Source organism: Suricata suricatta, chromosome 4, assembly GCF_006229205.1.
Source record: "Suricata suricatta isolate VVHF042 chromosome 4, meerkat_22Aug2017_6uvM2_HiC, whole genome shotgun sequence".
Classification (NCBI taxonomy): Eukaryota; Metazoa; Chordata; class Mammalia; order Carnivora; family Herpestidae; genus Suricata; species Suricata suricatta.
This window is the reverse complement of record NC_043703.1, coordinates 135,192,772-135,204,793: the sequence shown is the minus strand read 5'-3', so window position 1 is coordinate 135,204,793 and position 12,022 is coordinate 135,192,772. Positions and strand designations below refer to the sequence as shown.

Below are 12,022 nucleotides of genomic sequence, written 5' to 3'. Positions count from 1 at the left end.
ATGTATGATCCACCATCACTAAGAAACCCTTATCATCTCAAAAGTGTATATTTGTATATACACTTCTGGATACATCATCACCGGCTAGGGCTAACCGCTATACTCAATAATTCATTTTTCAACCAGAGAAGCATCAACCACAGATGATCTCAGAAAGAGAAAAGAAAGAGATACAAAACGACATGTGGTGGTTTAATTCAGTCCATCAGTCTAAATTATACAGAAAAGAGATGGCTAGCTTGACGAGACAAGAACTTGATATAATACCAAACACAACTAGAGTACAGAGTAAGTGAAAACCAGAAGAGATCTTATTACCCCTTTCTAAATTAAACGGGTCTTATGAAGTCCTTAGTGTATTACAGAAACATCACATACATTTCCTAAGTTAAATATGAATTAATTCTTATGCCTCTATCACCATTAGTTCAAATAGTCAAGTACTAGTTGTCATACATGTCAAGAAGAATATGAAGTTTAATTACTTGGGTTTTTTTTTCTAATTGGTTTAGCCAAAACATAAAAGACATATTCACACCTTACTATATCTGGGAACCACATGACTGAATTCAATTAAAAATAACATGCAGTATCTTTTCCTTAAAAAAAAAAAAAAAAAAAAAAAAGCATAGATGCTATGGTGAAAAACCAAACAGACTGGACCTTGGTTTATTACTTCCTAGATACCCAACGTATGAAATTTCATATTGTGAGCCAAAATAGTAAGCATGGAAATGGAAATGACCAATAAGAAGTGTAAATAGCCCTAATTTTAATCCTTTTTTTCTTCAGGGCACCTGATTAAGCAGCCGACTTCGGCTCAGGTCATGACCTCACAGTTTGTGAGTTCAGGCCCTTCATCAGGCTCTGTGCTGACAGCTCAGGGCCTAGAGCCTGCTTCAAATTCTGTTTCCCTTTCTCCCTGTTCCTCCCCTGCTCACACTCTGTCTCTCCCTCAAAAATAAACATTAAAAAAAATTTTTTAATCATTTTTTTCTTCAATGAAAAGGCATTTTGAGAAAGAGCAACGGTATTAGGGCTATCTGACCCAATCACAGCACAGCACTTCATGTCTCACCTGGACCGAGCTAGTCATGGTGCTTAGAGCGAACACCGTTGCACAGTCTTTGATAGTTGACTGGCTATCAAAGGCACCCTGGGTATCCATTAGCAGCACAGCCACCTAGGAATTTAAAAGTTTAAAATACTAAGTAAAATATTCATCAGTACTGACTATTAAAACCAAATTTAAAATGATAAATGTCATTCATAGCAGTATTACCAACAACAGTCAAATTATGGAAAGAATCCAAATATCCATCAACTGATGATTAAATAAAGATGTTGTTATATATACATATACACACAATGGAATATTACTTAGCCATCAAAAAGGATGAAATCTTGCCATTTGCAATGATGTGGGTAGAGCTAGAGTATATTATGCTAAGCAAAAAAAAAGTCAAAGACAAATAAACACCTTATGATTTCACTCATATGTGGAATTTAAGAAACAGGAGAAATAAAGAGAGGAAGGGGGGAAAAGAGAGGGAGGCAAACTGTAAGAGACTCTTAACTATAGAGAACAAACTGAGGGTTGATGATGGGGAGGTGGACAGGGGGATGGGCTAAATGGGTGGTGGGTATTTAGGGCATTTACTGGGGTGCCTGGGTGGCTCGGTCAGTTGGGCATCTGACTTTGGCTCATGTCATGAGCCAGTTCATGAGCTGGAACCCCATACTGGCTCACTACTGTCAGCACAGAACCCACTTTGGATCTTCTGTCCCCCTCTCTCTCTACCCCTCCCCTGCTTATACTCTCACAAAAATCAAAACAAATTAAAAAGAAAAAGAAAAAAAGGAGGCTGGAGTACCTGGATGGCTCAGTTGGTTAAGCATCAAACTCTTGGCTTCAGCTCAGGTCATGACCATATAGTTCGTGAGTTTGAGCCCCACATCAGGCTCCATACTGACAAGTACAGAGCCTGCTTGGGATTCTCTCTCCCTCTCTGCCCTCCCCTACTCTTTCTCTCTCTCTCAAAATAAACAAACTTTAAAAAAAATAAATAAATAAAAAGGAGGGCACTTGTGCTGAGCACTGGGTGTTGTATTTAAGTAAGGAATCACAGAATTCTACTCCTGAAACCAATATTATACTATATGTTAACTAACTAGAATTTAAACAAAAACTTGAAATGAAACCAAAGACCAAAAAGACGAATAAAAAAATATTTTTAAAAAATGAAATAACAAATATCAAAGTCAGCAGTAAGTCAAGAAAAGTACTCTAAGCTACATATCTCAGAGATTTTGACATAATAATCCATATATGTTAAAGTTAGACATTAATAGTTCTGTGCTGTTTTGATCTTTAGAGTTAGAAAACAGGTCAAAAAAGAATATGGAAGAGAAACAAACAGTAAAAATACGTAAACAGAACGTTACTTTTGTTCCATTAGGCCTGTCGATCACAAACACTTCGTTCCAGACTTGTATGCCGGTTGTTTCTCTTTCGCAACCACCTCGCCATGTAAAGCCCGTCAACGGCTCGTTGTTTCCGCCAATCCAACTCTGAGAATCCTGTGAAAGTCCAGCATAAATGTAAAATAAAACACAAAAAATAAAGAACTGGGGAGAAGTCTAAGAAGTCCCCCATTGTTGATTTCACAGATGAGGCAGGGCAGGTAAGCCCAGCAAGATAAAATACACGATAATGTTACACTAGCTATAAGAGCAATCCCCAAACCCACCTGAGGTGCTCTGTCTCAGAGAGATGTGGTCGCCTCCAAACCTGAGCCTTCTCAAATCTCACATTTTTGCTATCTAGGGTTCTACGTAAGTGAGGCCACACACACTTTTTCCCATTTTAATACTTTCCTATGTTTAGAAGTCATTTAAAAAAAAATAGATACCAGCTATCGTGACATCTTCTTGTACAGATAAGCACAACCAAATCCCAGAGAGAACGGCTGTCAAAAAAGCACCGCTCTCTTAGAATAGCTTACACTAAAAATGCTTTTCACACTGCCTTAATTTTCTCTTTAAAAAATATCTACTTTAAAAATAACTACCAGACTTGCTTGGACCTGATTCAAACAATTCAATTGTAAGAAAAAAAATTTAAAAAGTCTTTTCCAAAACCAAAAGGGAAATATGAACTCACGCTATTTTACTAGGTGGTGCTAAATCAGAGTAAAAATGATGGTTTGGTGTAATAATAGTATTGTGGGTAATACTAACAACAACGTAGTTCTTATCTTTTAAAAACTCAGGTATTTATGGTGAAAAAATATGCCTCGTATTTGCTTTAAAATATTTCAGCAAAAAACTAAAAGCACAGAGAGGAATACAGATGAAACAGGACAAGCAAAACATTGACACATACAGTGGAATTCAGCACACTATTCTATCTTTGGATATGTTTTTAAATTTCCTGTAATAAAATGTTTCAGCTAAATCACAGGGCAAGGGATGCCTGGGTGGCTCAGCTGGTTAAGTGCCAACTCCTGATTTTGGCTCAGCTCAGGCATGATCTCACAGTCTATGGGCCCACATTTGCTTTGGATTCTCTGTCTGTCTGTCTGTCTCTCTCTGCCCCTCCAATGCTCACTTGCTCTCTCTCAAAATAAACACTTAAAATAAAATAACATAAATTACACTAAATTAAACAAAATCAAAGGACTAAAGTTATAATTAAAAATTCTGAAATGATGTAAAGATTAAAATACTCATAACTTATCTGGAAAAGTAAATCTGGAACATAATATATGAGTAACTTTGACAGATATCAAGACCCCTATACTTTAGCATACTTAAAGCCCACACAACCTTTATTCAAAGTACCCCATAGGAAAAGTTTGATTCAAAAATACTTCTATTAAGCGTGGATATGTAGTCCAAGACAAATAACAAAACAACTCAAATTAGGAGTAAAGATGTTTATGGTAGGCTCAATGAGGCAAGAGGCGATTTATGAAAAACAGATAAGGTTAGGGGAAAAAAGTGTTGTCCAGGCCATCACCTAATGTGAAGATCAGCCTTAAACTTCAAACTATCTATAATTATTCCACAAAACTCCCATCCCCAGTAGGTTACCAATCTTATCAATTAAAAATTCTCTTGGACTCTTCGTCACCTTTCAGTATCTTCAGTTTAAGGCCCTCACCTCTCTGTTGGTGACAAGGCTGTCTCATAGCAGAACTCCATTCACTCTATATACTAAGGACCTGTGCTTCAGGAGGGACCCTTCACAGGGACTAGAAGATTAATGGTACCCCGTAAACAAGCCCAGTGGGGGCCTGGCCCCTGGACTGTATTTTAGATGCTCCAAATAGGTTTTCTCACACCTCCATGTTGTACTCACCAACCCATCCTCCCACAGTCATTTCATCTTCCCAGTAAGAAATGGAATCATGCTACTGTCCTAGAAAGTCATCTGCAGTCCTCTCCAGAACCATCTGGAGATCTGCTGAATATAACCCACCTTTACTTTTTCTGCTCTGCTCATGATATTCCCGATAGTCCCCCTAACACACACGCACGTATAATTCCCGTTGCTACCATATCAAAAAGGTCTCTATTCCCAAATACTTATGTTGGTGAGTAGAGCTCTATCTTTTCTACCTGTTCTCTGCTTGGACTGAGCCAGCAGTTCAAGGAACTCTCAACTTTTCTGATCTCTTAAAGATTATTTTAAGTACAGATGGTCATCTTTACATAAATTTGCACTGTACTTCTTGTGTGAGGCTTAATAGCACAGGCTATAAATTCCACCTGTTTACCAAACTGCTCCTACCAAAGTATCTCAGCCCATTTTAGGCTCTCACATGTGGATTCTCATTCCGCCAACAATGTTGACGTGGTACTAAACAAACTGATTATTTGTAAAAGGTCCAACCTACATAAATAACTTAGAAGAATCCATCCTGTTGGAGAAATCTATGTGTAGTATACATTTCACTTATTTCTCTATCTCCTCTATGAGAATATAAGTTCCCTGAAGAAGGAAGTTCTGTCTTTTTCCTCAAAACAGAGAACCATATTCCTATGACAATCATTCTGCCTAGCTTGTAGTAGGCCCTCAAAATATTTGTTCAAGGGGGTAGGTAGCTGACGTCAGGTCATATCACAATCTCGTGGTTGTGTGTTTAAGTTCTGCATTGGGCTCACTACTGTCAACGTGGAGCCCGTTTCAGATCCTCTGTCCCCCTCTCTGCCCTTCACCTGCTTGTGTGCACACATGCTATCTCTCCCTCTCAAAAATAAATAAAACGTTAAAAAAATTGGGGGGGAGGGGGCGTCTGGGTGGCTCAGTTGGTTAAGCATCCAACTTCAACTCAGGTCATGATCTCACGGTTAATGAGTTCAGGCCCTGCACCGGGCTCTGTGTGGACAGCTCAGAGCCTGAAGCCTCCTTCAGATTGTGTCTCCTTCTCTCTCTGCCTCTCCCCTGCTCACACACACGCACTCATGCTCTCTCAAAAATAAACATTAAAAAATGTTTTAAAGATTTATTCAATGAATGAATACAGAAGAAAATTTAATTACTAAGTTTCAATGTGTTCCTTTCTGAGCATGAGTAAGAGGTATGGAAGAAATATGATCCCTTTGATTATTCTTCATTACAATTATACAGGTAAGACAGAAAAATTAACTTTAAAAAGTAGAGATGATTGAAATCACAGGCTAACATGTTTCTTAATATTATCCTCTCTAAAACGTTAAAAAGAATTGGTGTTGGGGCGCCTGGGTGGTTCAGTTGGTTAAGCGCCAGCTTCAGGTCAGGTAATGATCTCACGACTGTGGGTTCGAGCCCCGCGTCCGGCTCTGTGCTGACAGCTCAGAGCCTGGAGCCTGCTTCGGATTTTGTGTCTCCCTCTTCCTCTGACCCTCCCCTGCTCATGCTCTCTCTGTCTCTCAAAAATAAAATTAAAAACATTAAAAAAAAAAAAAAAAGAATTGGTGTCTCAGGGGTGCCTGGGTGGCTCAGACAATTAAGCATCCAACTCTTGATTTCAGCACAGGTGATGATCTCAGTTTGTGAGTTCAACCTCCACCCCTCCTCCCCCGATGGGCTCTGCAATGTCAGCACAGAGCCTGCTTGGGATTCCTTTTCTGTCTCTCTGCCCCTTACCACTCATGTGTGCTCATTCCAACAAAAATAAACTGGTATCTTAAAAAAAAAAAAAATTTAGTGTCTCATTAAAAAAAATCTATTGGGGTGGCTGGGTGGCTCAGTCGGTTAAGGTCTGATTTCAGTTCATGTCATGATCTCACAGTCCATGAGTTCGAGCCCCTCATCAGGCTCTGCGCTGGCAGCTTGGGAGCCTGGGGCCTGCTTCAGATTCTGCGTCTCCCTCTGTCTCTGCCCCTCCCCAAGTCACACTTGAATAAATACATATTTAGAAAAAAAATTTTAAATCTTATAACTATCCTCTTTTCTTAGTTTACACTGTCACTGTACTGATCAGTCAATAAAAGGATGAAAGAAAAGGTCAATCAGAACACCTACCTAATCTCGACTAATAAGTCTTGCTATTTTAAAACTTGAAGTAAAAATTTTTCTATCTCTGTATCACACTGAATACTGGCAACTTGCATAAAATGCTTTCATACATTCATTCAACAAGCATTCACTGAACCCCCTACCACGTGCCAGCTGCTGTTCTGGGCTCTAGGAATATAGCAGTGCACAAGAACAAACATTCCTGCCCTCCACGAGCATTCTAGTTAATTCTAAAAGCAGCCTCACTGATACTATTTGTCATAAGTTACTAAAAACAAATCTAAGAACTTGAAAAACAGTAATCTGATACCATTTACTACTGTGGAGACCAAAAAAAAAAAAAAAAAGCCTTAAAACTTGAAATTCCAAAAATATTCAGTCCTCCAGTAAAATTAAAAGGGAAGATCTTTTAGACTAAACCTCAATGGTAAAAGGTAATCTGAAACCACCTGAACTTTAAATATCATGAATAAACATAAACCCTTGCTAAAAAGACTTACCAATCAATGTAATACAATTATCAACAATAAAAACCCCTACCTACTCTAAATAATAAGAAACAAATCCCTACTTCACTACAGGAAAGATAACACTCCTTAGTAACAAAGTGAAACAACAGCTAGGTAAATTTTAAAACACAGAGTTGGTGAAGCCGCCAGGACTGGATGTGTCAGAATACAGTTTCCTGTCTGCAGGCCTACACACTCCTGGAGTGGGCAGGCTAGAAGAATAACGGCCATGATAACTTATCACCGCTGGGAGGAAAAGAGACCAAAGGGATGAAATAAAGGATCCAAGTAACACTATTATAAAAGAAAAAATTCTTCCTAGTTGAGAGACATTCCCCCAAAAAAGCATCATCGTGAAAATCTTAATCTTACATGCCCAAATCACACATCTTAAGGGAAATGCAAATCAAAACCACAATGAGATACCACCTCATACCTGGCAGAATGGCTAAAATGAACAACTCAGGAAACAACAGATGTTGGCAGGGATGCAGAGAAAAGGGGAAACATTTTTGCAGTGTTGGTGGGAATGCAAACTGGTGCAGCCACTCTGAAAAACAATATGGAGGTTCCTCAAAAAATTAACAATAGAACTACCATACAACCCAGCAATTGCATTTCTAGGTATTTATACCCTCCTTAATGCCCATTTGTCTATACCCAAATGAGTGGATAGAATAATATACACATTCTGACCACCAAGCATCCTTCAGTGTTTTTGCTTAAATATGTAAAAATACTCTGCAAGTTCTAGAACAAATTAAGAAAGTCTTAAAACAGTTGAAAATTGTCTCACATCTTACCTACCCCATGTCTAATTCCTCCCTTTACAGCTACCCAAAGAGCTAACATTATAACTGACCCAAGTTATAAGCTCAGAAAAGGAGAACTCTATCAACTTAAGTACACACCAGAGAATGTCTACAAACTTAGATAAGAGATGCCCTTAACTTTGAAGACATTATGCTAAGTGAAATAAGCTAGCCACACCATAACAAATACCTTACAATTCTACTCACATGAAGTACCTAGAGTAAATAAACTCATGGAGACAGACAGAGGAATATGGCCCACAGAAGGGCCCTTAGGAGCTGAGTGGGAGGGGAAAAAATGGGAGTTTCATGGGTACAGAGTTTCAGTCTGGGAAGGTGAAAAAGTTCTGGAGACATTAAAAGAAAGGAAAACTACAGATTCATATATCTCATGAACACAGATGTAAAAATATTAAACAAAATATTAGCAAGTTAAATCTAACAACATATAGTAAAAAAATTATACACCACAGCTAAATGGGACTTATTCCATGGGATACAAGATGGACTCAATATTTAAAAAATTAATAACAATCATATCAATAAGCTAAGGAAAATCACATGATCATCAACAGATACAGAAGAAGCATTTGACAAAATCAAACATCTATTCATGATGAAAAAACAAACAACCTCCCAACAGACTAGGAATAAAGAGGAAGTTCAAAAAATCCTACAGCTGAAGTCAGATATAATGGTGAGAACCTCAACGCTTCCTTCCTAAAGATTAAGAAAAGAGTAAGGATGTCCGCTCTTCCCACTAGTACTCAACACTGTACTAGAGGTTCCAGCCAGGACAGTCAGCCAGAGGTACCTCAAAGAGAGAGCAGAGGTACTTAGAATGGAAAGGAAGAAATAAAATTGTATTTATAGATGACACGATCTAGTATACAGAAAACTCTAAAGAATACACTAAAAACCTATCAGAACTAATGAAGGAATTGAGCAAAGTTGCAGGATACAAGATCAACATTAAAAAAAAAAATCAACTGGGGGCGCCTGGGTGGCTCAATCGGTTAAGCCTCCGGCTTCGGCTCAGGTCAGATCTCACGTTCGTGGGTTCGAGCCCCACATCAGGCTCTGTGCTGACAGCTAGCTCAGAGCCTGGAGCCTGCTTTTGGTTCTGTCTCCTTCTCTCTCTGCCCCTCCCCCTCTCGTGCTCTGTCTCTCTCAGTATCAAAAATAAGTAAAACATTAAAAAAAAATTTTTTTAAATCAACTGTATTTCTATAAGCTTGCAATGAATGATCTGAAAATTAAGAAAACAACTCCATATGTAATAGCATCAAAAAAGGAATTTAACAAAAGAAGGAACACATATTCTGCAAACTATAAGGCATTTTTGAAAGAAATCAAAGATTTAAATAAATGGAGAAACATCCCAAGTTCATGAATTGGAACGTTTAATATTAAGATGGTAATACTCCTCAAGCTGACCTTTCATGTTCAATCCCATCACCAACAGAATCCCAGCTAACCTCCCACAGAAACTGACAGGCTAAATCTAAAATTTATATGGAATTACAAGGGACCCAGAATAGCCCATCTCATTTATTTATTTATTTATTTTTACTTTTTTAGAATAGACCATCTTAAAAACAAGAACAAAGTAAGAGGACTCTCTCACTTCTTGATTTGAAAACTTACTACAGAGCAACAGTAATCAAGACAGTCAGGTACTGGCATAAGAGACATACAGACCAATGAAATAAAGCCTAGAGTCCAGAAATAAAACCAAGTGTCCAGAAATACATTCACATGTCTTTGATCAACTAATTTCTGACAAAAGTGCCAAAGCCATTAATTAAAGAAAGAATAATCTTTCCAACAAATGCTGGGACAACTGGATGAGCACATACAAAAAAAAACTGAAGCTAGACTCTTACCTCATTCCATTAATATTCATTATTATATATGACTATATTCTAATTAGTGAAATAATATATGCTAATATATTCATATAATTATAGCATTATTCATAAGCCAAATGGTGGAAAACAACCCAAATGTCCATTAACTGATAAAATGTGGTATATCTATACAAGAGAATCTTACTGGGTCTTAAAAAGGAATGAAGCATAACACTACAACACAAATGAACCTTTAAAACACCGTGCTAAGTGAAAGAAGCCAATCCCCAAAAGACCACATACTATATTTCATTTATATGTATGTGCAGAATAGGCAAAGCTATATAAAAACAAAAAACAGATGGTTCCTTAAGACCAGAGGTTTGGACAGGGGAAGGGGAAGTGACAGTTCAAGGGCACAGGGTTTCACTTTGTCATTTTGTGGTGATAAAGGTGTTCTAAAATTGATTGTGGTGATGGTTGCACAACTTTGGGAATACACTAAAAATCATAACACTGTGTGGTTTAAATGGAGAGATGATAGGGTATGTGAATTATATATATCTCAATAAAGCTGTTAAAAGAAAAACAAAAAATCAAATATATCTTGTATACAAGCTTAACAAAGACTCCCAGCCATACAAAATCCACCCGCTGCTACTACTACAGAAGTCTAGGAGGAAAAGGAAGGTCCACTGGAGGTCTGTTAAATATCCGTCTACTAGTGCAATAAATCACAAACCCTATGGCTTAAATATGCTTTTTTTAAAAGATTTTTTATTTTTAAGTAATCTCTACACCCAACACAGGAATCCAGCTTACAATCCCAAGATCAAGAGTGGCATGCCCTGTCCACTGAGCCAGCCAGGCACCCCTAAACTTCCTTTTTTTTTTTTTTTAAGTTTATTTATTTGAGAGAGAAAAATGCATGAGTGGGGGCAGGGAGGGAAGGGGAAGAGAATCCCAAGCAGGCTCTGCACTGTCAGTGGAGAGCCTGGTGCAGAGCTTGAACTCACGAAACAAGAGATTAAGACCTGAGCCAAAGTCAGATGCTCAACTGACTGAGCCAGCTAGGCACCCCTAAACTTGCTTCTTGATGAAAGATTATGATGAACATTATCCAAAGTATCTACAAAAAATGCATCCTATTAGTTCTTTTCTAAAAAACGTATAAGAAAAAAAGATGTTTCAAATAGTGAGAACAAAACATTCCTGAACTAAAACTCATGAGACAAGCAGTAAAACTGTCTGAGAAAATGAGGGAGGGAGGCAGGGAGTTAATGACTTTAAAAAAAGTTTATTTCTTGGGGCACCTGGGTGGCTCAGTCAGTTAAGCATCCAACTCGGATTTTGGCTTAGGTCAGTCTCCCGGTTGTGAGACTGAGTCCCCTGTCAGGACTACGCTGGGCAGTGGAGCCTGTTTGGGATTCTCCCTCTTTCACCCCCTGCTCCTCCCTCACTTGTGCATGCTCTCTCTCTCAAAATAATAACAGTAACAACAACAAAAGTAACATAGTTCTTCACCAGAGACAGTTAATATGAAAGGACCTTAAATTATTCAAGACAGTTTAACTTCCCAAATGTCCTAAAGTTTAACTTCCCAAATGTGTGAGGAACCCGTGTTTATGTGAACCATCTACTACTTATGAGATCTTTCAATAAATGACGTAAACAGAATCGAGGACTTAGAAACAGTAAATTTTAACTTAAAAGGAACAAAGACTCCTGAATGGAAAATTATCTGTTACAACAAATAATTTATGTTCCCTCAAGCCCAAATATGTGATGACATAGTATCATATTTGGGGTTTAAAGTGGAGAGTTGTTTGAAAGGCTACAAATGACAGAACATTTTCAGGGAATACATTCAGGAATGCAACCCAGAAAGTCTCTCCTAAAACAGTGCTATGAGGACTTTGAACAATATACTGTAGACTCCTCCATCTCAGGTTTCTGATTCCTCTAGTTTGGCAATACTTGGTGAAGTTTTTCTAACTGAAATTACACGAATTTTAAACCTGCACATGAAAGAAGAGAAAATTAGTTTCAACCCAGAAATCAAAATCTAGGAGGAAAAGGAAGGCGGTGAGCTAATGGGAAAAAAGTAGTCCACAGTCCAGTCCATATAACTTCTATACCCAACTCCTTAGCTTACATTCAGGGATAAAAATAAGCCTCATCAATTTTTATTTTCCTTACTGACTTAAAATTCTGATCAAACCTTGCTGGCCTCTTGCACAGGCAAAAGTAGTAATAATATGAAACTTAAATTTCCATAGCTTGTTACATAAGTTATATACAGTGTTTCAGTTATAAGTGAAATACACAAATGCTAATTCACTTAAA

At 37.9% G+C, this 12,022-nt stretch overlaps 1 protein-coding gene across 2 annotated transcripts in view; it reads right to left on the bottom strand.

Moving 5' to 3' along the window:
• Positions 1 to 12,022, bottom strand: part of ATL2 (atlastin GTPase 2) — a 59,808-nt gene that overhangs the window by 15,063 nt on the left and 32,723 nt on the right. For both annotated transcript variants that reach the window (XM_029937924.1, XM_029937923.1), the window contains exons 3-4: positions 2,446 to 2,580; positions 1,079 to 1,183 (exon numbers count right to left, since the gene is read on the bottom strand). In XM_029937924.1, coding sequence (XP_029793784.1) covers positions 1,079 to 1,183; positions 2,446 to 2,580 — 240 coding nt within the window. The remainder of the gene's footprint in view (positions 1 to 1,078; positions 1,184 to 2,445; positions 2,581 to 12,022) is intronic.